General features: G+C 40.5%; 1 protein-coding gene across 1 annotated transcript; it reads right to left on the bottom strand.

Annotated features, from left to right (window-relative positions):
- Positions 1–8471: 8471 nt before the first annotated feature.
- Positions 8472–21185, bottom strand: CAVIN2 (caveolae associated protein 2). Its single transcript, XM_057743815.1, has 2 exons — positions 20543–21185; positions 8472–10901 (listed from the first exon to the last, which is right to left on the bottom strand). Exons 1-2 carry the CDS (start codon positions 21023–21025, stop codon positions 10107–10109), a joined length of 1278 nt encoding a protein of 425 aa, XP_057599798.1. The 5' UTR covers positions 21026–21185; the 3' UTR covers positions 8472–10106.
- Between the last annotated feature and the right edge of the window lie 6490 nt (positions 21186–27675).

Below are 27675 nucleotides of genomic sequence, written 5' to 3'. Positions count from 1 at the left end.
GCTTTGACAGCACTCAGAGGGGAGAAAAGGAGCCTGGGGCCCACGAGGGTCCTCCTCTGACCTGAGTCTTCCTGTCTGGTGACACTGCCAGCCCCAGCTGGTCCCAGGCACCAGAGGGAAACTTAGAATATTTCTTGGAATGTTCTCTAAGGTGTAGGACTCCCTGAGGAGCAGGCACAGGACAGAGTCTCTACTTGTCTGGATCTAAGGGCAGCATGGGATTTCCTCATAGCTTCTCTGTTGCAGTTCTCTTACTAGCAGTTGCCTCATACAATGGTTTGTTCTTGAATTACTGCTAAGTTACTACTAAACTGCCCTTTTCCGTGTCCCAGTAGTTAAGCTGTAGAGATGTGTTTTTAAGACATTTCTTTGCAGTGGAGATGAGGAATTCTAAGCTTTTAAGAGCAAGTGACACATTCCTCAAAAATTAACGTAAATTCTTAAGCATCCACATTAGGTTTAATAGTCTATCTCCGTTTCAGAGCAGTGGACCAAGCTCTGAGGAGAAATCTTCAGCTTGTGGATGCCCCGCACAGAGAAAACACTCATGGAAATTGGGGCCATTATTATTGCTTACCGTGTTTTCATTTAAATTTGATGAAGGCAGAACAAATTGTCACTTCAGTAGAAAAAAAACTGAATGTATGAGTTTTGTGGAAGCTTCAAGAGTTGCAAGTTATGACTAGTAATGTAAATCTATTTTTTAATGTCTAGTCCCATTCAAAGAACAATGAAAGATAGTGGAAGTCTCTTTGTCTTTTTTGTACTTAGAAGACACAGATATGAAAAATTGGTATTCTAAAGCCATAGATCAAACATTGCAGTTTAAGAACTTTAGAATGACAATAATTAGAAAGAAATGCATGTTTTGTGGAAAAAAGAAAGTGCTTTTTATTTCTTTGGTGTTGCTATGGAGAAAAGATGTAATGGTCAGAGGGTGAAACTTCATTCTTATTCTGAAGCATAGATTAAGTCCTGACTTCACTTTACTTTTAACTGATTTATTCTGCTTTTCTATTTTCTTCCTTCTCTTCCCCCTCCCCCTTTCCTATTCTCCTTCTTCCTCCTCCTCCTTATCTTTCTTCTTCTTTTTTGGTACCCTTCTTTCACATGTGTGGTCATTCTGTCAAAACTCTTTTGTATCTGAATACATCACTTCCCCGAGAAGTTATTTAAATTTACTTTGGAGAAAAATTACTTGATTCTCTTTCAAAAATAGGGACTCCTGGGAAACCCATCTGCTCTAAGAGAAGTAGGTGTTTCAGGTAGAACAGTGGGTCTGATGCAGACTCTGTCCACAACTTGAAAATCCTTGAGATAATAAATAATCTGTCTTACTTTTAGGGATGATTTGTTCCTTTTTAAACTTTTTTTTTTTAATTGGCTGTGTTGGGTCTTCATTGCTGCACACGGGCTTTCTCTAGTTGCGGTGAGTGGGGGCTACTCTTCATTGTGGTGTGCAGGCTCCTCATTGTGGTGGCTTCTCTTGTGGCAGAGTATGGGCTCTAGGCACGTGGACTTCATAGTTGTGGCACATGGGCTCAATAGTTATGGCTCACGGGCTCTAGAGTGCAGGCTCCATAGTTGTGGCACACAGGCTTAGTTGCTCCATGGCATGTGGGATCTTCCAGGGGCAGGGATCAAACCCGTGTCCCCTGCATTGGCAGGCGGATTCTTAACCACTGGGCCACCTAGGAAGTCCCGGGATGATTCATTCTTGATCACTTTGCTTAATCTTATGACTATTAAAGGAATAGAAAACTACTCCTATGTAGCCATGATAAAAAATAATGTAGATCCATATTTGCAACTAAGGAAAGAGCACCAAGAGAGATTAAATGAGAAAAGTTAGGTACAATAAGATCCTGATTATTTAAATATAAAGAGAAAACATACATATGTATCTTTTATACTTTTTCCTGGAAGAATACCTAAGAAAACTTCGACCATGGCTATCACCAGAGTATAGTGTTGGGAGAAGTGGGAAAAGGCTAACTTCTTTCATCTCTATTTAAAACCTTTTTGCATCATTTGAATTCCCTTACTATGTTCCATTATGCAGTAGGCAAAATTCTAAGATGGACGAAGATTTATCACCTCCCTGGAGGACACACCCCACATAAGCCTCAGATCTGTAAATATAGTAGATTTTACTCTTGTGATTTTATTATGTTACATGGTGTAATTTACTTTGAGAGAGATTATCTAGGTGGTCCTGACCTAATCACAGGAAGACCTTTAAAGCCTGTGAGGTTTTTTTGGTTGCTACTCGAAGAAGAGGCAGAGACTCAAAACACAAGAAAGATTGGACGTGCTATTGCTGGCTTGAAGATGGAGGGGCCTACGTGGTAAGGAACATGAGCAGCATCTAAGATCTGAGAGCAGTCCTGGGTTGACAGTCAGAAAGGAAGTGGGGACTTCCATGCTACAGGTGAATGCAGGGAACTGAATTCTGTTAACAAGAATGAGCTTGGAAGCAGATTTTCCCCAGAGCCTCCTGAAGAGATACCTTCGTTTCAGCCTTGTGATACAATACATCAAACAGAGAACCCAGCCATGTACAGTAGGGATTATCTGGACATTAGGATTATGGACCATTTCCCCCTACTTAATAATTGTATAATTAAATTAAAAAAATCTTAGGAAGTATTATTTAAAAAACCCAACTCTTATTGTAAGGAGAATATGTACTCTTTCAAAGTTGGATGTAAAGTTACTTTGCCTAAAGTCAAATTTTCTCATTGATTTCTTTTTTTTTAAAATAAATTTATTTATTTATTTTATTGGCTGTGTTGGATCTTTGTTGCTGTGCGCAGGCTTTCTTTAGTTGCGGTGAGTGAGGGCTACTCTTCGTTGTGGTGCGCGGACTCCTCATTGCCGTGGCTTTTCTTGTTGCAGAGCATGGGCTTTAGGCGCGTGCGCTTCAGTAGTTACAGCACATGGGCTCAATAGTTGTGGCTCATGGGCTCTAAAGCGCAGGCTCAATAGTTGTGGCACACAGTCTTAGTTGCTCCACGGGCATGTGGGATCTTCCTGGAGCAGGGATCGAACCCGTGTCCCCTGCATTGGCAGGTGGATTCCCAACCACTGCGCCACCTAGGAAGCCCCTCATTGATTTGTATTGTGTATTTTTATTTATACATTCCTGTCTCATCCTAGCAAATATATAATATAAATTAGCGATGTGTTTACATGAGATAAAAATTCCCTAAAATTCAACAAACCAACCAAAGTCCCAAAATAAAATGAATTTGAAAACTTTTGGCAAGAGAGTGACTAAACAAGGAGTTTATTCCAGGGCACATTGGGATTGCAGGAGGGAAGGGCATGTCTCTTTGGTTTGCAGTGAACCTAGTACCTCCACAAGTCTTGGTGTACAGTGTCTGCTCAATATTTACTTGTGAATGAAAACAAAGGAATGTGCTTGCTGTCAGTGTTGCATTTTAAAGACTATACATTTTCTTTCACTCAGAGTCTCCCTTCCACCATTTTGTGTCACATTTCAGAGCAGAGAAATCTCTACTCTGTGTATTCTTTACATCCACACACCTGTACTTTCTACTGTTTAGATTCCTTCCATCTCCATTCTGGAAATTTATGGTATGTTACACAGTAGAGCTGCAGGATCTCCGTTAAGTATCTTGAGTGACTGTTTCTAAAATAACAATTTCCTTATGGCTGAAGATTTATTTTTCTTGCAGATTATTTGTTCCCTCTTGCTTTGCTTCTGTAAATTCTAATTCTGTATGTTGGGGGCTCCCAACATTTTCCCTTTACTCGACAGATAGAAAGTTCCTAGATGGCAAAGACTCTTCTCTTGTCAGTCTGATCCACGGTCCCAGCACAGGGCCTGGCACATATAGATGCCCAATAAATGTTAATAAAATGGATATCTTTATTGGGGAAATGTTTCTTGTAGATAAAAACTCCCTGCAGTTATTAGATAATTGAGGCCTAATTGCTTTTATTTAACCTCTGAAAAGTCTAGCGACAAGGTAGTTGGAAAAGATCTTCTGGTCTCTGACAATAAAAAGAGTGATAGTGAAAAGAAAAAAGAGAGAGAACTAAAGAGACAATGGAATTACACCCAATGTACATCAGTTTCCCTTTCTCTGGTTAATTTCAGGGGCAATTCCCATAAGCTAAGATATTCCTTTTCTCCTTCCATCCTGGAAAGGAAGGGGGGCTTTCTTTTATTATGTAGGTATTGAAAATTATTGATTTAAAGTTCCTAGGAAATTTGATTTTTCATATAAGAGCACGTTCCCCAGAATACACTGCCTTTCTCTGCATATCATTGAGGTTCTAGATACGATTAACCTGCACTGGACCTTGGAGAACCAGCTAATCTGTATGCTTCCATAGAGCTTCAAGGGGTTGCAAGAATAAAGTTTCTCCTTAACAAAGGACATCTTGCCCCTTGTGCTAAATCGGAATCAGTTTTTTTTTATTCCCCAGCTCTGAGCTCTGAAGGCTCAATTTAGCATCCAGAAAATTGAGCTGTGTTCTTTTCCTTTAGTACCTCATTACTAACAATAAAGAGTTGAAGAATTGGAGTGTTGGCTGGCCATTTTCCTATGATATATGGCAGAGCAGAGAGCAGACTTGCTTTTTGTCATCTATAGGACCTCCAGGTTATTGATAGGAGGAAGTATTTTTCTACTGGAACATAGAAATGGAATAGTCACATTCTATGCTCAGTTTACCCCAAATACCAATCCCTTTGACACCCAGGGGCTCCGCAGGTAACCCACAGGTCGGTAGTGCTGCTAATAACAGGAAGTGGTGCTATCACATTAAAGAACATATAACCACCTTTCAGTGTGATTGGTGACTGTCTCCTCAGTGCATTGACTATGCAGCATTAACAGCAGCCTTTTCACAAATGCAATAAGTGGCAAGAGAAAATTTCTTACAAGTTCTGGCAAGGGTATTTTTGCATTTTCTAATTTCCTTAAGAAAAATTTCGTGCTTTTTCTCAAGGCGAATCCAATCTTGTTAGTAGCTTTCTATTCCCATGTCTGTGCGTCCGGGAGGGGAAGGAGAACCTGAGAGTGTTCACTTACAGACCAGGAGTCAGAAACTGATGGTCTGTACTGAGGCTGCATGCAGACAGCAGATAGTTCCAGTCGGCTCAAACAGTGATTAAAATGATTTGAGCTAGTTGCCAGAAATTAAAAGCCAGAAGATTTTCATGTAAAAAAGAAATCTGAATTTTGGCTCTTCTTAAAAGAAGTTGAAGCTTTGGCAACACTGGGCCTGACTTTGCACATAGCAAATGGAGTTGGGGTGCCTGTTTACACAACTCAGGGTGGCTCCTGGAAAGTACCCTTGCTTTCTGGGCATTAGCAAAGGCACCGCCTTCAGGTGGACGAATGATGAGGGTGTCCCACCAGAGAGGCCATGGCCCACTTGAACTGCTTTTTCACAATTGCTGCCACCCCCTCGGCCCATGTTACTCCAGGCATTTGGATTTGTGACCACTGCCTGCAGCCTTTGTCAGAAGCCACTGCCTGCAGCCTTTGTCAGAAGCCTCTGCCTGCAGCCTGCATCCTGAAGAATGAGGGCTGGCCTGGAGGGTTTCTCTGATTGCTTGTCCATAGAAATGGAGGCACCAGCATTTGCTTGACGTAGCTCCCTTTTTTCCCTCGAGAAGACAGCTGCGTGATTTTGCAGGAATCACCTCCAGAGGCTAGGTCTCCATATCGTCAAGGTTCACCCTACTTCCCAAACACCCACGTGCCCCCCACCCCACGCCGATTTGACCTTTGCTTATATTTTCAGCCTGTGAGAGGATGCGTCCAGGCAGGATAAAGCAATTTCTTTAGCATGCCACAGGAATATGACTCCTTTAACTTGAAGAGTTTGAGGCAGACTTCTTGTGCCATCTTTGAATCAGCTGATTCTAGTATCTATCTCTGTTGACAGCTTGCACTTATTAAACCGTGCCCCACAGTGAACCCTGTAGCCATTGACAATGGACGATGCCAAGGAGCTGAGGAGCCCCTCTGTGGCCTCAGCAGACCTGAATAATAGTCTCTCTGTGGCTCCCCAAGAATCGTGAGCTGTTTTTTTGTAGCATTAGTATGACAATCATTAAAATCATTTACAAAGTGCAGCTGTATGTGATGATGTATAAGGGATGATAAAATGAAGTTAATACCGTACCATCAGAGAGCTTATAAAGTGATTCATAGTTAAGCACAGTTGGGAGATATAATAAGGCGTCTTGTTTTGGCAGTAGCATGGATTTCAGACTGGAGTTGAGCACTGACTCTGACACTCAATAGTTATGTGAACTTGGACAAGTCTTTTAACTTTGTGACCTTCAAAGGAAAAATAGTTAAATTGTAACATGATGAGTGAGAAGTTAAAGTGGTTAAGAACACTGTAGTTCCCTGGCTCCCCTCATCTTACTAGTTGGAGTTGTAAATTAACTTCAAAAGTCTCAGGTGTGAAAACAATACCTTTCTAATAGGATTCATCATGATTAAACAAGATAATGCTTGTGTCTGGCATGTGGTAGGTACACAGTACTCCTGACCATTGGCGAGCCCAGCCTGGCGTAAAGTAAGCTATCAGAACTGTTGTTCCCTCTCATCCGTGCTTGTGTCTTCCTGCCTTGGGCACTATGCATTTTACCAAGTGGGAAGGACAAATGGTTGTACCGCTCAATCAATATTTACTGAATTGATTTTACAGTGGAAAGTCTTTCAGCATGTGCATATCAAGCTGTCTTGCTAAAGGTGTCGTTTCTTAATTGGGGTGGTTTGTGTGGAGAGTTAAAGATAATTTTAGAGTTTCAAATACTACAGGATAATGCAATGGTTAAAACCAAATAAGCAGCATGTATCTTTAGTAATGTGAGTTACTGCCTGTTCCCTTTAAGAATGAGGTCCTGGCTGCAGAAGTCTCTATCTCGACACCCAGATCAAGCAGAATACAAAGGTCCAGTGCCAGTTTCATCTGAAACTTGTTTTGCAGTACTAGAGTCTTGGTTTTTAGGAAAAGACTCGTGGTTGCTATGGAACTGTTAATAATGATTGCCGCCCATACCTCAATTCCTCACACTCCCAGTCTCCAACATAAAATCACTTAGACTTGGGCCGTAGGGCAGTAAACAAACTTTCGAGCAAGAATTAACTGGGCTTGGGCATTAGTGTCTTAATGTAGGAAATGACTTTCGTTATAACCTTTACTTACACTAGTGGCTTGGCTCTGTCAAAGCAGCTTCTAGTTTCCTGAGAGTGAACTGAGATGTAGGCGGTTCAAACCTTGTTCTTCTGCATGAACATTGCTAAAAGCAGAAACATTTTGGGCTTTCATCTTACAATAAATGTAAGAAAAAAATCTTTATTTTGTGCAGAACTGGCCTTGGTCTGGGTCTTTTATTTTCATGTATAAAAAGAAATTCAACCATATACTAGACTCTTAAGTGGAAAGGGAAAGAAGAAAATATTCCTGTTGAAACATATATGTCTATACATTTTAAAAATAAAATCTCATGGAAAAATGACATTGTTTCTCTATTTCTGTGAGATTTGTGATCCATGTAATAGACACTTCTTATTCCTGAATTAGATTTCGAAGATATGGATCTCAGTGCTTATTAATGTATAACCGATCTCTGGGGGGAAAACTAATCCAGTTCTTGAGCTCCAGGCACATCAAGTGAGGAATGGGTTATTGGGGGGCTATGAAGAAGATGTAACTAATCTGGAGACTTTGCAGCCTCACCAGTGTGCAAATAATTCAAGAATAATACAGAAGAAATAGTTTTCATTTCCACAACTGTTGCTCTCTCTAACCCCTACAGTATGTGTTTTCCAACAATTATCTGGCCTAATTCTCTGTTCCATTGGTTAGGATTTCAATGCTTCAAATGAGGAACAGAGAATAAATGTCTTCCAGTCAAATCTAAAAAGATGCCTGACATGCAGATAGTTTCTAGGAACAAATAACATAAGCATTTTGAAAAGGAAATGTCAACACTGCCTTAGCTCTGGATCTCCCAACTCCTTGACTGCAAGAAGTAACAGCACCTCTGTAAAGGCTAAACAGGCGTGTTTAGGGCCCTGAGTGAAATTAAGTCTTCTACCAACTGGATGGCACTGCAGAAGACAAAGGTGTATCTGTGTGAATAAACTGAACACACTGTTCAATACATGCATGTTTGCTGGGCTATTTAAGGTATTATAAGGTCTGGTATAAAATAATAAAAATGCAGATGGAACTATCAAATTCATCAAGCTGCTACAATAAATTCAGATGCTCTCCAGAGCTGGCAAGGTGATGTCAAGAAAGTTAAACTTGAAGAATGAGACTTGGATTTCTAAATGAGATCAGGGTAAAAAGAAAGCAGAGTTAATAGGGGAAATCAAGACTAAAACAATCAACATTATGGCTACATTTGGAGGAGAGTTTAATAATCAATTCTTTCTACTTGTTTTAAAATTGTTCTGCCAAGAAACTGACATTGTTATTTACTTTTTATTTTTTGGTTTATTTAGTCTTCTTTAACACAGCCATTGTTAGTTCAACAATCTAACATTTGGGGTACATTATTGCAAAGTCAGGACACAGCTGTGTCAGTTATGCCATCAATACATTTGTTAATCCTATCTCTTTTATAAGGCGAAGCATAGTTTGTTAATACTGTTTTGGATTGTCTGTATTTGTAATGTTACTTCTAGTGAGTGGTACATACTAAAGGTGGGAAATTTGCTCTCTGGTACAACTGTCTTTAAACTATAATAGTTTTCTCAAAACATTACCATTCTGTAATTAAAAATAAAGCAATATCTTAGTATAATGTTAGGCAGTAGTAAAAATTACTGTGAGTAAATGTGCACATACACATAAACACTAGTGTGCTTTAAGAAGTTAAGAAACATATTAATATTCTGTGAAATTAACATATAAATAAAAGTATGACCTGCAATGAAATTATCATTATGTACAAAAAAGGAAAACTAGACTCTTTCCCTTCCCAAACCTGTTGATTCTAACACGTTATAAACGTACATAACATCGTGTGGAGTGTAAGGATTATTTCAAATTTGGAAAACATGAAAGAATAGTATGATCCAACTGCCTATGAAAGACAGTATGTATTAATTAATTTTGAAGATTTATGTTCATTCCATGTTAAAGAGACATCCTTTTGAACTTCCATAGAGAAGTACTTGTAATGTCTTTTATTAAGAAAAAAAATGCAGCTTTAACACAGTAAAATGTTTTTTAGATTATTTGAAAATATTAGAAAATAAAAATATTGTGAAGATATAACATATTATTCCAGGATATATGAATTTCTTTAGTATTGTTATATAAGGAGTGAAATACTTGAACTAACATGGTAAATATTTTACTTTTGAGCACACGCTTTTTTCTCTCTGTCTTCATTCTCTTTGCCATCCTCTGTTTCCTGTTTCTCTTATTTTCCAACTTCTCCTTAGTTTTCTTTTTCTAATAGTCCAACTTTTCTACATATCTTATTTCATTAGCTAAATGTTATATAGTCTTTCAGTTTCTCCTTCATTTTCAATAAACAATGGTTTCTACAAAGTAAATAACCAACTGAAGTTCCTCTTCTACATTTTAAGAAAAGTGTTTTCTTCTTGAAATATAAAGTAGTTATCTCTTTAGCTTAAATACATGTGTATATTACGTATCACACACTTGAAGAATACAGATTCACAGAATTCTATGGAAATTCAATATATTACTGGTACACTATTCAGCAAGCTTATGGAATGACAAAAAATGAACCCCATTTCACGATTAGTATCTACGTAAACACGCCTCTGGTGTTTCTGACTTAGCCAAATTGATCAGTGTTTTTCGACTGCTCCGTTTCTTCTTCTGGGCAGTCTAGGGAGAACTGCAGAAATGGAAACTAAGAGTAAATTAGAAGCGTAGACCCTGACAGGTTGCCTTCATAGTAAATCTTGGTCACGTGTGTGTGCCTACTGTGTAGTAAATGATGACTACCTGGACAGTAACGTGGTGTGAGTGGGGAGTGCTGGAGAGGTGCAGGCGTTTGTTTCTAGGCTCTGGTTCCCCACTTAACTGAAAGCACAGGCTGGGCCCAGAGCACTGTGCGTTTAGGCGGTCTGGTCCACCTGGAGCACAGCTGGCTGCACTGGATCCTCATCAGACTGCTCTGCCTCCCGGGAGGTTAGCATGTAGCCTTCAGCATAGCGCACCTGCTGTGCCTGTTCCAGGGCCACCGACTCCTCTTCTTCATCTTCCACGATAGTCAGGTCGATGTTGCTGTCCATGGCCGAGTCACTCCCTCTCGAGGCTGCCCACCCCGCATCCCCCTCTGTGCTCTTCCCTTCCACCAGGGCACTGGTGAGGGAGGCTTCGGAAAGACCCTCCGCAAACGAGCTCTCCTCGTGGTCGTTGGGCATGTCACTGCTAGGCAGGTCTTCTGACTTGGTCTCATTTTCTGCAGGGCTTTCTCCCTCTTGGACTTTCTTTCGACCGAAAGTGAGGGGAGAGACCTTGAAGGGGGAGCTTTTCCCTGAGGATATTTTCTGGTGATTGGAAGTGAGAGATTTCTTAATCTTCTCTCTCCTCTCTACAGATACGATCTTTGTCCCCAGCTTGTTCATCTTTTTCTCGATGTTCTGGCGAGAAAATGCTTTCTTGAGGCTATCCACTTTCCGGAGACTGGATCTTTTTATTTTCTCTGCCCTGCTTTCTTCCATCTTTTCCTCTGCACTGTCTTCCAGGGCCTCCTCGTTGTGGGGCAATTCATCCTCAGATGAGAGGTCCACTGTGTGCAGAGTTTCCTCCAGGGACTTGTTTTCATCAGCATGCTCCTCCTCCTTCCCTTCCGCTGGGCTGGAAACCGGCTCTTTCACAAACACACTGGCAGGGATCTCATTTTCTTCCTGACAAGATGGACAGTGCAGATTTCATGTTAATAACACATTTCACAAATAGTCCTGAACTGCTGTAATTTCTGTGTATGTGTTTTTGGCATGGCAGAAATCAAATGTCTGTGGCTTTTGTTTTTTAGAATATGAAGCGTTAATTCTACACTGATCAAGTCATTCCCCCTAGGCTGGATAAGGCCAAGGGCTGCCTGCTGGGAATCTCATGAGGGCATCTGGCAAGGGCTCTATCAGTGACAGGCAGGGAGGGAAGTGGGCTGTGGCTCAGATAGACCAGGAAGCCGCCTAGATAAAGGAGCTAAAGTGAGTTACTGTGAACCCAGAGGGCCTCCCTCTCCTAACCTCAGGCTCTAATTGCTGCCAAAATCCCACTGCAAAAGAGCCTGGAGGTCAAGGTAGAAGACAGAAGATGAGGACTTCCCATTTCTCGCCCCTGCCCCCATCTTTTCCTCAGGTCTCAGACACCAGGTAAAGCCTCTATCAGGTTCCCTCCCCAAGTAGAAGTCAAAAGTAAAGGCATGGTGAACCTTGGTATCTGTTGAAAAAACACACACTAATTTTTCCAATGACATAACGTTGGAGTAAGAGAAGCAAGGGTCAGCCTTACTGGGGACCTACTCGTGAATCCTCGTGGTTTAGAATGTCCTTTGCGGGCATTATAAGGAGAGGTGGTGTACTATGGCCGTTTCTGCAGTAGTTAGTGGGAACTTTGCTGCCAGGTACAGCTTATCAAACCTCTCTGTTAAATACGGCTTCCTTGGGCAAGAATACTTCAGCCCCCACCTGGAGTGAAGAGTGAGGAGGGAACCTCAGGAATCTGTGCCCCTCCCCTTATTCCCAGCACACCTCCTTCTCCAGCTTCTAGGTGTACAGAGATCTGCCTCTCGCTATGCCTCAGGGAGCAGAGCCTGAAAACGCGCCTCTGGGGTGCAAGGGAGATGGTCATTCCGCGCTGCGAAGCAGGGAGATCTAAACTCAGACAGACTTGGGTCACACAGCATAGGAGTCCCTTTGATTTTTATATTTTTCTTAAGGAGAGCCAGCTAGCAAGGTGCCTGCACATTTTCATGGGGAGAAATGGCACCGTGCAAAGAATGTGTGACAGGAGGCCTGAGTCTCAGCTCTTGCTGTACTGTCCCATGGCTGTGAGGCCTCCAGCAAATAACTTAATCTCCTTGGGTCTCAGTTTCTTCCAAATGTGAACAAGAAGATTTGACCTAGATTAGCAGCTTTGAAGCTGCACCCCCGAGGGTGCTGGGGGTTCTGCAAGCATGCTGAGGTGGGCCAGGCTCCAGAGCCCACTGCCAGCTGGGCTTCAGGCAGAACCTCGGTGCTACCTGAGTATATTGTGGATTGTCCCGTAAACTTGCAGTTTGAAAAATAATGGATTTAGTGAATTTAAAAGTCTGTGTGGGAGCTAAACTTCATGCAAAGTTTATGTTAATGGTGAGGACTTCCCTTCTTGTTTTTGCACTTCGATTGACTGAAAAGTCAATAAAATTGGGGTTATGATAAAAAATATGTTCTGTGTATGTACCTGTACACTTTTAACTTCTCGCTACAAAGGCTACGTGAACGATGCTTTAATATAGAGAAACAAAATCCCTCTCCTTATTAACCACCAAAGAGTATGATTACAGTACTCTCTGAAAAGATGCAGCCCCATGTCTCCCCCGTACACACGCATCCTCATAACAGAGTCCTTTCCATAAGCTGGTTAGAGACAAAGTCTTGGAGAGAGCAAAAAGCAGCATGTCTGGTTAAATAGAATCCTTGGTAGATTGAAGAAATCACAAATTCTGTTTCCCAAAGTTTTCTCCCCACTCTCCCATTTTGAATACCACAGAATGTATCAGAAACACGGTATAAAAGATAAAGTAAAAATTGAAAGTTGCCTGGGATTCCAACGAGTCATTCACGACATGGACCTTTACAGAGAGCAACTCTGCCATGTTTCAAGTCTCGATGTGCCTCTTTTTTGTTGGCATGTATTCCCCATGAGGGTGGGAACTTTTGTCTCTTGTTCACTGTTATGCCCCAGTGACTAGAGAAGTTCCTGACAGCTCAGCAGTTATTTGTTGAATGAGTGCATGTTGGGTGAGGAGGCTTTCTAAGACAGCCCTGAGGGTGGCTAGAGTGGAGACTGCCCCTCTGTCTGGTACTACAAAAGAATGGGCTTAGCTCTGTGTCTAGAAGGACATTTGCTGACTGCTGCTGCCACTGGGAAGAGAGGAGAACCAGGCTTAAGGGGCTAGTGGTTTCCATTTTTAAGGAAGGATTTTATTCTCAGTGAATGAGTATTACTAAAAGAGGGGCAGACTGCAGAAATAGCTAGGGCTCTGATGCTTAGTCCAGAAGCAAAATTACTTCTGGGGTTTGATAAGAGGGTTGGGAAGGTTTGACAGGAGTTGCTTGAAGGAAAGGAAGAAATCAAGAGCTCAGTGAAATGTTATTAAAAGTCCTCAGTGAAGAAGGCAGAAAGTCAGGTGGAAAACTAAAAATAAGCCTTGGTTTCTGGAGAAGAGGTACATTTTGTGTAGTATAATCTCAGGGTAATCAAAGGATTACCCTGATAACTTCCCTTTCTTCAACCTGGACAAAAAGATGGACATATTAACTGTACTTCTAAAAGAATTAAAATAATATTGCATTTTTAATGCAGTGTAAATTTTGTTAAAAAAGCAGTTACTGTTGAATGTTAGACTCTCATCTCTGTCAAGGGACAAGCATCTAATGACTAGCATTAGAAAAGGAAGGCTACATGCGTCCTTTGAGAACAGGTTTGGGAAAAGTGCATCATCAGGTGAGTCCGAAGTGATCCTCTGGTAGATAACACTGCATACATGAGGGCAGCGGAGGGAAGGTGGGGAGCCCAGTGGAACTCTTTCATACAATGCCGGGGAAATTTATATAAGAACTCTTTGATGCCAGCTATGAAAATAAACCCAGCAGGAACAGACATAATCCAGAATGAGCGGGATGTGTCCTTTATAACAACTGGAAACAAGTGAGATATGTCTTCTTGGCCAACTGCTATGCTTCTGCTGTCATTTTAATTACTCAAGCAGTATTTTGTGTTACGTCTACTGGACAGTGTTTATTTTGTGACTTCTTATAGCTCCACTCTGAAGGTAAGCCCTTTCCTTTCATACAGGAATGTGTGAATGTCCAAATACATGTAGGTCTAACGTTTCCATAATGTTTGTTTAGAAGCAGAAAAATGCCGACACTCTTCAAAATCTCTCTTCTTTAGTAAAATGTATTCAGGGCATTTGACCATAAAGTAACTGTTATAGTGGTGGACATTCAACTTGAACATCAGACAGTGGCTCCTCTGTAACTGCACTGTCCCCCAGGTGTCCAGTCTTACCTGCTCATGTGTCCTTGTTCAGTCCTATCACACACACCTTATGGAAACACTTGATATTTCACCTGTCTACAGGTAAAGGGATACTTCTAGCCTTCAGCCTCCTGTTGTAATGTTTTTGATCTGCTTTGTCTTACAGATTCTAACACTGATGACCCGTTCAAGGGGGAGGATCAAATATACATCCTCATTTCTGTCACTGCTTAACTATGCTAGTTACCCATATATTCACTTAGAGTTGGTAACTCTTAAACATGGCATGAAGAATCCCTTGTGGGTTGCATGGCTTCCTGGGGTAGTTCTACCCAGGAGAGGCCCCCGCAGCCGCTGACCATTTGCCCTATGGATTTATTTTCATAAAGGTACATAGCCCCAACGATGCAGCTGCTCCTGGTTACAAGGACCCTTAGGGGGTTTTAAAAAGAAGGGAGAACTAAGCAGCACACTTCCAACATATGTGAATGATATGCTTCCATCATGAAAGAGAAAAGGAATGGAAAGAACTCTTAAGAAGTGGCATTTTTCCTTGCAGTTTCGCTTGTTTGCTGTTTATATTGATTCTGTGAACTAATAGCCTCAGTCTTATGTGTGGATATCAACACAGAGAAACTGGCCAACACGCTGGGCACTTCTTGGGTTGGTGCTCGTGGAAGCCAATCTTCTTTGCACATATATAGATATACACACTTTAAAAGGGAAGGAGACTCTATGACTAGCATCAGAAAAGGAAGCCTACAGTAAGTCATTTAAAAGCTTGAATAGGCAGTTTGCTCGCCTGTCACTAACTTATCATCTCCGTTGTTAGAAGAAAATAACAAAGGCTGTTACATTCCCACAGGGATGTGGTGGCATCCTGGAGGGATATGAGGACCACAAATTTGTGTCCGTGGAATGTTTTATCCGATAATCTCTAAATACTAGTTATTAAAATGGAACTATGCCCACCTGACATTCTGATTTATAGGTCTCTTTCACACATTGATGGTTTTCTCTGATTTGTGTTTCTGAAGTATAGATTGCCAAGTGGATAAAGCCATTGATTAGAACTGCACTCCTAAGGCAGCTGTTGGTGGAATCAGCAAGTCATAAGAATAAAATGCATTAGTTATAATCCCTGAGCAGTCTTTCACATTCTCAAGGATTTAAAAGTTTCATTATTTTTCAGTGTTATCAAGGGTTCAATTCTTTTTTAAGATCACACTGGTTAGGTGTTCTTTGCACACACACAAAAACACAAAACAAACCACACTGAATTATTTAAAAGCTCTTGTAGAAAACATGGACTTTCAGTAAACATGAACTTTGCCATAGTAGTTTGTTTTCACTCATTTCATAATTCAACTCTGTAATTTCTATTATTAATAAAATGAAACCTTGCTAGTCACTTTGTTTCTCAGGACCTCTGCTCCTTTGATATAAAATGAGGTTAAACTAAATAATTATTGAGATGCTTTCCAGCTCTAAAATACTTGATTCTGTGATATTAACCTAAATCCCATCAAAACTAGTTTAACAGATTGCAAAAGCGATCTCAGTGTACAAATGCCAAACATGTTTTGTTTCATGAAAGAATCAAAGCTATAGGACCCGAGTTGCATTGGAGAACATTTTTCATTTGTTCAATTCAAACAAATATAGTTTACAAAACAATAGAAGGGGCAATATTTACTTGGAAGGGCTGCATCTAAGATAGAGTCTAGTTTCTTAATATGAGAGAAGCAATGATTCTTTTGAAGAAATACCGACAATAATCAGTTATTCAAAGTGCCTGGGGCAGTGCTGACATTCAATAAGTGTAAACAGTAACAGTAAGAACTAGTATTTTGTTTATCTCATAAACTAAAGGGCACTGGATAAGTAGCACATCAAAACCAATATCCCATTATGGGAATATTAATCAATGTGATATAAACATTGCAAATTGTTATATAAAGGTGCCTTTGATTATATGCCCATTTCTTCTTAAGTCTGTACTAATTTAGCAATTTTCAGAGCAGTGGCTTTGGATAAAGTACAGTCTTAAAAAATTAATTTTAAAATAGTCTGAAGATGTTATACGTTTAGCACCTTTCTAAAATTCTGTTCTCATCAAAGGAACCCAAATGATGAATATTTGAACACATTTATAGGCTTGATTCTCCATGAATGTAGTCACTGCAAACATCTAACTTCTACTCTTTTCACCCAATTTCACAATTTTATGTGGATGAAAGTGTAAACTGTCCATGAGTACTCTCATGTTGTTCCCTGGATTTGAAATCATTCCCAAACTGCTTTTTCAAATAATCATTACTACAACTTTAAGAGGCCTTAAGTGGGCATCACACCCTCAGGGCCATTTACCTGTGAAATTCTAGTCTCTTCAGTCAACAGAGAAATTTTCCTCTTAACTGTAAATTCACTGATTTTCTGTACAAATTTTATTTTTAGTAAAAGATACTTTTGTATGCACTTACAGGCAAAGAATGTCTTATTAGTCTTTAGCATTTGCTTTTTGATCAGCAACCCCTATAAGTCTTATTTCATTTATACTGGTTCCTGTCACAATATTTTGAATTCTAACATTGATCTTAAGCTATTATTAAAAAAAAAAAAAAATATATATATATATATATATATATATATATATATATAAAGGGAAGCTGCTAAGTTTAACAAGGATTTTACAATTTATTTTATTGCTCAAAAAGAGATGAATTTTCTCCAGGTTTAGATTCTGCTGGTTACAATTTGAAGTAATTGCTAAGACATGAGAGGCTTAACAGCTACCAACAATGTTGTAAGTTCAGCACATACTTAAATAAATTAATGACATATTTTAAATAGGACAAATTTCAGAATTTAAAAAAATGCTAATGTGTGAGTATTTAGTAGATTAACCAACCAATCGACCAACCAACCAAAAAGCACCTGCAGATTTTGAAGAACACAACAGTACTTTACAAACTGGGAACATAATCTTCTAAACACTACAGGACTGAATATGTTCCAGTCAGGTGACGGCTTTTCTTTCCTCACTCTCTTATTTTTACATTAATTTTTTGTCTTAAACTAGAAAACCAGTGGATTTAGTAAGGGAAAGTCTAGCATAGGGGTCAAGTGGACCAAAAGTGACCAACAACTTAAAGACCTGAAGTGGTACCTGGTACATTATCTGCCCTCTTCACTCTGCAGGTCTAGCAAACATCTACCCTCTGCCCCACTGTGAAGGCCGTGCTGCTGCTAGACTGGTCTATTTAGAGTAGGCCCTTTGGTCAGAGTTCTGTGCTCTTAAGGGACTTTTCTTTCTTCTGCTCTGGTGGTGATATAATATTGATTTCAACACGGTAGTTGTCATACAATGTATAGCGATGAGTGGGAGGGTATGTGTGTGTGTGTGTATAGCTTTTAATAAATCCCAACTGAAAAAGCAAAAGCATAGCTGTTTGAAGATCCTGGGTAGGGTGAGATCAATTTTTACTAAAAACCCCTATTTCTAACCAAGCTCAAGGGTAACCTCCTCTCCATGCAAATGCACTTCAGATCCACCCAGGAAGAGCTTCTATTCTTTGAGCTCTTATACCATGACGGTCACTAACCATTTAAAATATCCATTTATTCTCACCCTATGAGGGAAATACAAGGGAAGAAGCATTAATGTTTAAAAGCACACACTTTGGAATCAATTAAAAATGAGTTCAAATCCCAGCTTCACCATTGCTTACTAAATAACTTCAGACAAGATAGAAGCATCTCTGAATCTCAGCATCCTCATCTGTAAATTGGGGCAATTGAGATAAACTACAGAAAGATGCTTAGCAGAGTATGCAGGGCTTATTAAGAGCTCAAAATACTTTTGCTCTTATTAATATTTTCAAACATTAATAAGATGTACAGATGAAACAGAAGCTTGGAAAAGCTACAAAATGTGCACAAGATCACATAATTGGCAAGTGGTGAAACTAGGATTTGAACCAGTGTCTGTATGACAAAATTTATCTTTTCTCAACCCCCATACTGGACCACTCTCTAACACAATTTATTATTATATCCATTATGCCAATGGATATAACAATATAATAATTATAATGGATATAATAATTTACTACCCTAGAAATCCCTACTTTAAGAAGGATCAAGAGAAAGTGCAACTTTTCTACTGAGGGACTTCACTTGTATTTGTTTTTTCAAAATAGCCATCTTGGAATGCCTTGAGAGTTTGATGTTTGTAATATCCTTTTGGCCAATAAACGATCCTACATTGCATGACTTAACAAAGGTCCAGTTCCTTACCTAATTCTTTGTCTCCTAAACCGCTCTGTAAAAAAAGTCCCTGGGGGGGTGCTTACTAAGAGGTCCTGAATGGAGCCTGAACACGTTGCTTTGGATTCTCGTAGCTTCTACCTTGATCTTGAGCCTGTTTCACCTTGTCCTCACTAGATGGAGAATTCCTACTGTTTCTCGCTGCAATTTTACACCTGTCAATCCAGTGTATCAAAACAGGAGACCATGGCAGGGCTTCACCAGCAGAATGTCTTTTAAGTTCCCAACTGTTGTTTTTTTAAATGTCAGATTTAGAGTTCTCTTTAAATTTTTAGTCACATATCTTCTCTGTCCCTCCCCCCAACACCTACAGAACATCCGTGGCAAAACAAAACAAAAACTGATCCCGACATATTGTGATTTTCCTCTGCTAGATAATTTGTTTTTCCTCCTTAACTGAGGGATAGGACAAGAGATAATCTCTGATTCATACAGGAAGGATGGAAATTTCCTTTGATGATTCAGATTTAAACAGGTCTGTACTTGTTTGGTTTTGTTTGGAGATCGGTATTTAATTTAGAAATGCCTTGAGAGCTAAGATTTATAATATCTTTTAGGCTAATAAAGTAAGGATCTTATATAGCTTAAGGAAGGCGCAGTTACCATATCTCTTTTCAGTTCATCTGGTACATGAAAAGCTATTCCATTTACATTAAAAGCTTAAAAATTTCCGGGCTGCAAAAGCCTGTAAGGTATGGGAGGACATCAGCTGCCTGAAGCTTTACATCAAGTGCAATTTGGGGAGGACAAAAAAGCAGTGAGATGAGTCTTTCCTTTTAAGGAGGAAGGGGGCTTAGGTTCTAACTTGGCAGAGCAGATTCATTGAGAAAAAGAAGGCTCCCTCGGTTTAAATTCCAATTTCTAAATCTCTTTGGGGAGATGAAGGCTCTTCTTGTGTGCCTTTCACAATCAAACAGTTGGTTATAGCCTCTCCCCTCCATGGCTTTGAAATCCTCTCCTATTCACATGGTCACAACAAGACAGCCCTGGGGCAGGGATGGCAACTGCTTCCTGGGCTCTGTGCTGGCTGGGTTCCACTGGGCGGAAGGGCTTCCAGCATTAGGCAGGGCTGCCCTTGGATTCACAAATGCCCACCACTTGGCAGAACAACAGCTCCACGCAATCTCCCTGTCCCCAAATAGCCTTTTGCTACATTAATTGCATCACTGATGCATTAAAAAAATTAAGTGGCCTTTTTATTCCAAGGCAACCATTTGAAGGAGAAAATATTCTAGACTAGCCTTTGTAACTGTGATAACACTGTGTTTGTTTTACTTTACAGTTGTGGTCTCTCTGAGCAATGAGAAGCATATCTAGTGTGTTTGTTGAGTTATGCTGTATAGTTTTAGTGCATCATTTGCTAGAAAAGAGCCCAACAAGATTGCTTTGGCCAAAAGAGTCTTAAAAGCAAGAGGGCAGTTCATCTCTAATGGAATCAATCTTTAATACTTGGTTAGTCCCCAAAACGTTGGTGACCTTTAGACAAAGGGATGCTTTAAAAAATTATGAATTTGACTTCTTGATTACAAAACATAACAAAAACCTCACATGATTACCTCATTTCCACAAAGAGTTAATAAACAGCCACTGAATTAATTTGCCCTGTCCAGCTAACAGCTGCAGTCAGAGCCCCACGTTCACAATGGAAAGAGACAAATGAATTTGAGTAGGGTGCCTGCACCTGCTCACCTTCCCAACCAGTATGGAGTTTATCCAGGTGCTCCTGACAAATGACCCCGACCTGCTAACTCCTGAGGCACCTGCCTTGGGTTTAGGCGGCGATGACTTGGGAAATTCCCACGCCTGTGTGCAGATTTCACATGTGCCTGCTGAAGGAAGCGGCGACAATGCCTGTGTGTGTGATCCCTGATAGGCAGGACAGATGTACAAATGGCTGTGAGAGCCAGGCGACTGAGATCGTGGATGCGGAGTCGTCCCAGCTGGGTGGGAGGAGAGTAGGGGCACTGACCTGGAAGATGAGCACTTTGAAATGGTTGCGTCTGAGGAGCTGGGCGTGGTTGTTCTCCAGCCGCTTCACCTGCGCGCACTGCCTCTCCATGCGCTCCTTGACCGCGCGCGTGTGGGCGCTGACCTTGCGGGACTTCTCCAGCAGCTTGCTCACCGTGTTGCTGGTGGAGGCCTGGTACTTGGAGAGCTTGGTGAGGTCGTTCTGGATGCCCTTCACGGAGCCCTCCAGGCTGATCTGCCGCTGCTCCATCTTGTGTTGGTTCTCCTGCACGGCGTCCAGCATGTTCACCAGCTTGTCCAGGAGCGTGAGCACTGTGACGGCGTTCACCTGCGAGTTGTCCCGGATGGCCTCCTCCGTGCTCCCGGGGTTCAGGCTGGGGCTCGGTGTGGAGGAGGGCACCGGGCTGGGGCTGCCCGGCTTCTCGTGCCGCATGTCAGAACCTGGGTGCTGGAACTTTTCGGCTTGTGCAGCGTCCTCCCCCATGGCTGGACAGGTGGGAACGTTCTTCTGACTCCAGCGAAAAGGAAGGTGGTGAGGGGGTGCAGAACGTGGCCCTCTGGTTTGAGCTCCAAGCCGCTCTCTAGGACTAGCAGACAGCTGGCTACACTGATATGGAGAACTGCATTCCAGCTGCGCTTAAAAGACCTACTCCGCCCAGTGGGAGGCGAAGGATACAGAACTGAGAACCATTTAGGGTGCAGAGGCATGCACACACTTCCTAACTGCGTTCTCCTTGGCTCAGGGCACTTTCCTGCAGGTTTAGCTTTTCTTTCCTGTGCCTCTTCCCTTTTAAAAATAAGTTCAATGTCATATTTCACTCATGACTTCATCTAGAGGCGGAGAAAAACATGCTAATTTGGCCCAGCTCCACAGCCTCCAGTTGGCTAAAGCTAGTAAACTTTTCTCTGGCTGCTACGCTACGTGTGCTACAGAGTGCCTGGGTTTGTTTTTTTTTTTTTTTGTCCCCTGGATACAAGTGATTGTAACGGAAAGTATTGTTTGCTTTTGCCCTAGAACAGAGTGATGGGCTGCAGAGTGCCTGGTGTCCTACTGGGAGGGGCCAGATTTAAAGGGTACTTGCAGTCAAACTTGTAGGGTTAGTTTTTAATTCCCAAGGGAATAGAAGTAACTGATAGTGACGAGGAAAACAGCCCAGTTCTTACTCTTGCAATTGGTGATGCAAGATAAGATGAAAGAGACTGAAATTCAGGGATGTTAAAACATCCAGTGCTGTTAGGGACAGTTATGTAATAGATGGAAATTTTTTGAATGATCACTTTAAAAAAAGAAGTGTTTTATGAGAAGTAAAATTGAAATAGGAAAAGGAAAAAAAAATTAAAGTGTGGTCTCTTTAAGAACCTACCATGCAGATTTGTTTTAACTAATTTTGAATCAGGGCTGAGAGATTTTCTCAAATGCCCATCTCGGCAAGGTATTTATTGACGCGCCCAGAAGTGTGACTCTTGGGCAGGTTGAGCTGGAGTTTCTGAGTGCTTCTAATGTTTGACATTTCCAAATTCCTGCTCAGTGAAGTGGCACACCTGTTCTAAAACGTGGCCCTCCTCAGCTGAGCCCTTGGGACGTGGGGCTTATTTCCTAAAATGACTTTACATGCTTGAATTGGTTTTAAATGTATCCAGCCTTTGAAAGTGCTTTTAGTAGGAAGTTTGTAATAGGCCTTCTACGAACAGTTTTGAGAAGAAAAAATGCCAGCTCATTTTGGGTCAGGGATTGATAATGGAAAAAGTGTCATTCTTCAATGGCAAAATCTACATGTGAGCCAATCAATCAGGAGGTCATTCGTTGTCACACTTATTGAGTTTGTGAGTCCTCACTATCTGCTCTGTTCTATGTTTGATGAACTATCTAGAGGATACTAATACAGTGTGATCTAAGACCCTGCCCTCAGTGCATATGCCTGCAAGTTAGGGAGATAAATCAAAGATTTTATAGAGGTCCCCAATTTTCCTCGGATAATTGATACCCCCCAAACCCACTCAAGTTGAATCTTTTAAAAGTAGGGAGAAAAAAAGTAAAAATATTTGGTTGAGGCATTATCTTTAAAAAAAGAAGAAAATTATTAAAATTCATTTACTTTACATTTAACAAAATTTATTTGGTTGGTGATGTGTTAAACATTAGAACAAAGGATGAATCGAGTATTGATTTTGAGAAGCATAATTTTCTAACAAAATTATATGGTATCATGACACAATATCCTTTTTACATTTGACTTCTGTGGGCAAATCATAAAGAGGGTCATTATTGCAAAAACATTTGAGGGCTTCATCAGTTTCCAAGAGCCTCTCTTAAATTTTGACATTCTCATCATTCCCCTTTGAGGCACTTATTGTGCCATCACCTGTGTGGATTTTTTTCTTCTTCAAATGTTAACTATTCCAGGTGCAGATTCTCATTTCCCGAAGAGTTGGCCATGATTCAAGGGCTTCTCTGAGATTACCTTCATCAACTTCATGATTTCTTAACATATTTTGAAAGATTTACAATTTCACACTATAATCACTTTACCCTGATTTTGTATTAATTTGCACTGATTTTTGCATTGCATTGTTGGGTATTGTATAATCAGATGAATAGAGACATTAAAGATGGGGTGAAGGGGGAGAAGGAGAGAGGCTAGTCGTTAAACATGAAGAAAGGTTTGCATGTGGCTTATGTATTTTTTAAAATTAATTTTGAATAACACAAGTAACTTAACAGTTGTCTATTGATGTGAAACAAACCAGCCTGAAATTCAGTGGCTGAAAACAACAATCATGAATTTTATGTACTCATGATTCTGGGACTGGCTAGGCAGGGCTCTGATGGAACGGGTCATTTCCGCTAGGCGTGTTCATATAGGAACCTGAGGTGGTCTCAATCACATGTCTGGCTCCTTAGCTGGGACGACTAGAATTGTGGGATTTCTCTGTCTTCCATCTTTAAGCCTCCAGGGCTTTACCTGGTGCCTCAGGGTTCCCAAGCAGTGGAAGCAGAAGCTGCAGGATCTGTTAAGGCTAGGCTCTGGAACTCTGTCCCCTCGTCACCGTTCATCACATTCTCTTGGTCTAAGCCCATCAGTCAGTTTCAAGGGGACAGGAAATAGACTTCCCTCTTTCAGGGAGGAGCAGCAAAGTCCCCTGATAAAGGGTGAGCAGCATGGCAGAGATTGTTGTAGCCATCTTTGGGGACAATCTACCTCAGCATGAATATATTTTCCTTTCAAAAGACTATTACAGATAAAGTTGAAGCCTCTACCAATCACCTATTTCATTCCATTCCCTTTCACCTTTTGTCAGAAGTAATCATTTTTATGGATTTGGAGTATATCTTTGGAAATTGTAAGTGATCAGTTCATTAGTGAATAGTTTCATGTTGTGATGTGATTTGCTTTGTTGCATGACTTTATCATCATGGGATCCATGAAGAGCTATATAGTGGAAACCTGTCCTGTACAAGAAGACATGTAACTAAGTAATAGCGTGTGACATAAATTCTAAAGGCATCGAGAGTTTACACAAAAGGAAAGCAAAAGAAGTAAGAGAAAGCACTGTTGATGAGTTAGAACTTGAGGAAACCCTGAGCAGCCATACTCATCTAGCTGACCTTAAGTCCTATTTCTGTCTGAGTTTAGTGAAATTTAGCAATCAACTCTTAAAAGAAATTTTTGAAAAATTAAATCTACTTATTATATATTATGATATTCCTTAGAAATTAGGTAATGGAGTTTAGACTTGATACAATGGCAGATAGGAGGCTCCTAGAGGTTTTTGAACACATGAAAGTTTGTGTTTTAGAAGGATTTGTACAGCAATAAAATGTATCAAATGTCGCTCAGGTTGGTCAGGTTTGTTGAGTGGGAAGTAAGTGCTAGGCTTTGGGACTGCAAAGGTGAGTGACGTATATTTGTAGCCTTTTAAAAGCTCCCATTTTACTGGGAGGACAAGGCAGGTAGACAAATACTGGGCATAGATATACAGGTGTGCTGCCGAAGTGGGGTAACATGAAGGCTTTAGTCATGGCAGGGGGTGGCTGGGGGTCTGAATTCTCTCACTGGCTACCAGCTGCCTACTGTTACCTCAGGTCTCAAAGTCATATAAGTACAGAAGTCACTGTAAGAAAGTACTTTATTACTGGTTAGGGCAACCATCCCAATCTCCATGTGGTTTCCCATTCTGGATCCTTAGTAAGCCCCAGGTCTTGGTTACCTCTTTAGTATAATTTCTAAACCAGAGGCAGGGGCAGCCCAGTGGCCTCCTTGGTTGGCCTTTTCCATTTAAACCCATATGGGAATCCTGATATTTTTGATCTTCCTACTGTGGCAGTGGTAGGAGGCCTGGATTGGTGAGACCAAAGAAAAGAAAGTTCTTCTCCTCAATGGTTAAAGAAGCAGAGAAGACTAAGCCGGCCACTCCATGTATCTTTTCCTTTGAGCCCTATATTGGTGTTCAAAAGCCTTTTAAATGTTGGGTTGCCTCTTGAGTAGGAGGTCATATGAATATATAAATCATATGAAAGAAAGAGGAACAAAATGATAACACAGTTTTTTTTTTTTTTTTCAAAGAAAGAAGTAGGAGAGAAAGAAAGAGAAATAGAGAAAGCAAAAGGAAGTTGTCTTCCAGGAGGAAGAGAATCTTTCCACCTTTTTACTCTTCTTAATGAAGTATCTTTCTACCGCCTACCATATAAATGTGAAGTCTCCTTTATGTCCCTAAATTCTGGCTGTTGACAGGCAATTCTCCATGGATCGTTCATATTTCTGAATGTCTTTTGAGCAGACACACTGAGAATCTTTTGTTCTGGACTGTCTTTTCAAAAATGTTTGTATAGTGAACAACTTTGGAAAATAGAGATAGTAGCAGAGGATAGAGGGGGAGCAGAGAGTAGGGTTATTTGATGTCCAGTGTGGTAAAGATAACGTTTTCCTCTGGGGCAGAGGTTGGCAAGTTGTTTGCCACCTCTTAGAAAAACTTAAGGTTTCCTAAACTCGGGGCTCCTCAGATGTGATGGAAATCCATGACGTGCAGGATCCACCTATACCCACCTCTATGTCACCCCCATGTGACTTGGGAGGAAGGCAAAGGGTACTGATGTGAACTTGAAGCTTATGTGCCTGCTGTGTCATGAGTAGTAAAGTCTTTATCTTTCAGCCAAGAGTCTCTGACCTTCTGCATGAAAATTGTGGAAGGTTTAACTTGTTTGTTTGCAAGTAGGGTAAAATGTCTGACCATTCACAGTTGTTGACACTGGTTAGTTTTTCATCTAACCATAACTTCTTGTATGAATGAAGTTAAGAGAATGAGGTTGAGAATACAGAAATTTGTTTAAAGACACCAGAACCAGAAGGCTGGCTAACTCAGGAGCCTCGAATGGCATTTGCATCTGCGTTGTCTGTGGACTGTGACCTGGAGAGATGTGTCAGGAGATGATTTCTAGTGGTGATCTTGTCCTGGCACAGTAGGGGTTTCTGATGCCAGGGCATCCTTACAGCTTAGTGCCTTTGCATCAGGAGAGAGTGGCCCCTACACACTAGGAAGGTCTCCAGTAGGTATAATGAAATCTTTGCGGTTATAGGTTTTATTTCAGAGGCTGGGGAAGATTCCTACCAAGAGAAGCAGAGCTTCGGTATGCATGTTCTTGCTTGATAGTTTTGGTTTTGGTGAGTGGCATGGATATTTGCTACCCAGATTTATTTATCATGCTTCTAAGAATGTATTAATTCATATATCCATTGAATAGATATTTATTGATCAATAATTTGCAAGGAATTGTACCCATTTCTGAATGTATATTATTGCATAAAATACATTTATCCTTGTCCTTACAGAATTTAACTTCCTTAAATTAAGGAAGGTGTAGAGTTTGTGTTTTTTTTTTTTTAATATTTCAAATCTTCTTATAGAAGTGTAATTTAAAGGTTTCCTTATATCTGGAAAACAGATTAAAAACCAGTAATTTCCCGAAAAGACAAAAACAAAATATTATAACCATACTCATAAGTTCGCTCAGTCCCATGTGACTTCCTTGATCTTAATCTTCTGTTAACAGGTTTATGAAGCCATCAGGTTTTCCAGTAGAATTCTTTAATTTCTTATCCGGTTCAGCAGTATGATCTTTCTCAGTGTTCCTTTTCCTCAGACTTTCTGAAACTGTGCAACCCAGATTGGGACTTGAACCCACGGTCTTTTAACTGAGATCCCATGGTCTTAGGACTTAATGAAGTTCAGTTTCTTGATGTCTCATTGCAGAAAGAATTCAGTGAGAGACAAAGTGATAGGTAAGAAGTAGATTTATTTAGAGAGAAACACACTCCACAGACAGAGTGTGGGCCATATCAGAAGGCGAGAGCGGCCGAGTTTGTGTTTTTTATTGAGGTTATGTTCCAAGAAAATGCAATATGGTAGATTAAAATTACTTGCTACTCTTCCCACTGAGAGATGGAGTCTAATTTCCATTTCCTTATACAATATCTAGAGTAGCCTTAGTGACTTGCTTGGCCAAATAAAGCATGCCAGAGGTAACATTCTGGTACTTCTGAAGCTGAAGGTTTGTGATTTGTTCCTGGGTTTCTTAGCACACTAGCTTCATGTAAAAAGATATCTGACTGTATTGAGCCTTCCATGCTGTGAGGGAGCCCAAGCTAGCTACATGGAGAGGACATGAGGAGAAAAAAATGGCTGGCTGGCTCCAGTTGTCTCAGCTGTCTTTAGCCACTTGAGTATTTCCTTTCCTCTTCCCTGCCCAGATGATACCCCAGTCATTGTGGAGCAGAGATGAACTGTTCCCTGTCCAAATTTGTGACCCACAAAATTGTTTGCCTAAGTTTTGTTTTATGTCATTAAGTTTTGCAGTGGTTATACAATAATAGATAACTGTGTGCATGTAGTTTGCAATGGAAATGCAGTTTATTAAGAATTATTATTAACAGTGTAAGTTTGTTCACAGAACTCCTGTATCCAATATTTTTATATGTCCTACTGTTCCCAGAACTTAACTCCTGAAATAATACTATAGAATAAAATAAAGGATTTTGTGTAATTATTCTTACCTTAAAAAAAAAATTAACTCTGAGCTTCATACCAAAGGTGGTGGGATAAAAGCGTATTACTAAGATAAAAGGAATTAGGCAGAAA

The sequence above is a fragment of the Hippopotamus amphibius genome, chromosome 8 (genome assembly GCF_030028045.1).
Source record: "Hippopotamus amphibius kiboko isolate mHipAmp2 chromosome 8, mHipAmp2.hap2, whole genome shotgun sequence".
In the NCBI taxonomy this organism is placed as follows: Eukaryota; Metazoa; Chordata; class Mammalia; order Artiodactyla; family Hippopotamidae; genus Hippopotamus; species Hippopotamus amphibius.
The sequence above is the reverse complement of the archived record's forward strand: the minus strand, read 5'-3'. Positions and strand labels throughout refer to the sequence as shown.

What these genes read in the sequence shown, in the direction of transcription:
- CAVIN2 (XM_057743815.1), bottom strand. Translation starts at nt 21,025, where the DNA reads ATGGGGGAGGACGCTGCACAAGCCGAAAAGTTCCAGCACCCAGGTTCT. An exon ending in TCAAAGTGCTCATCTTCCAG is followed by an intron (nt 10,902 to 20,542) that starts GTCAGTGCCCCT and finishes CCATCTTGTCAG; the next exon opens with GAAGAAAATGAGATCCCTGC.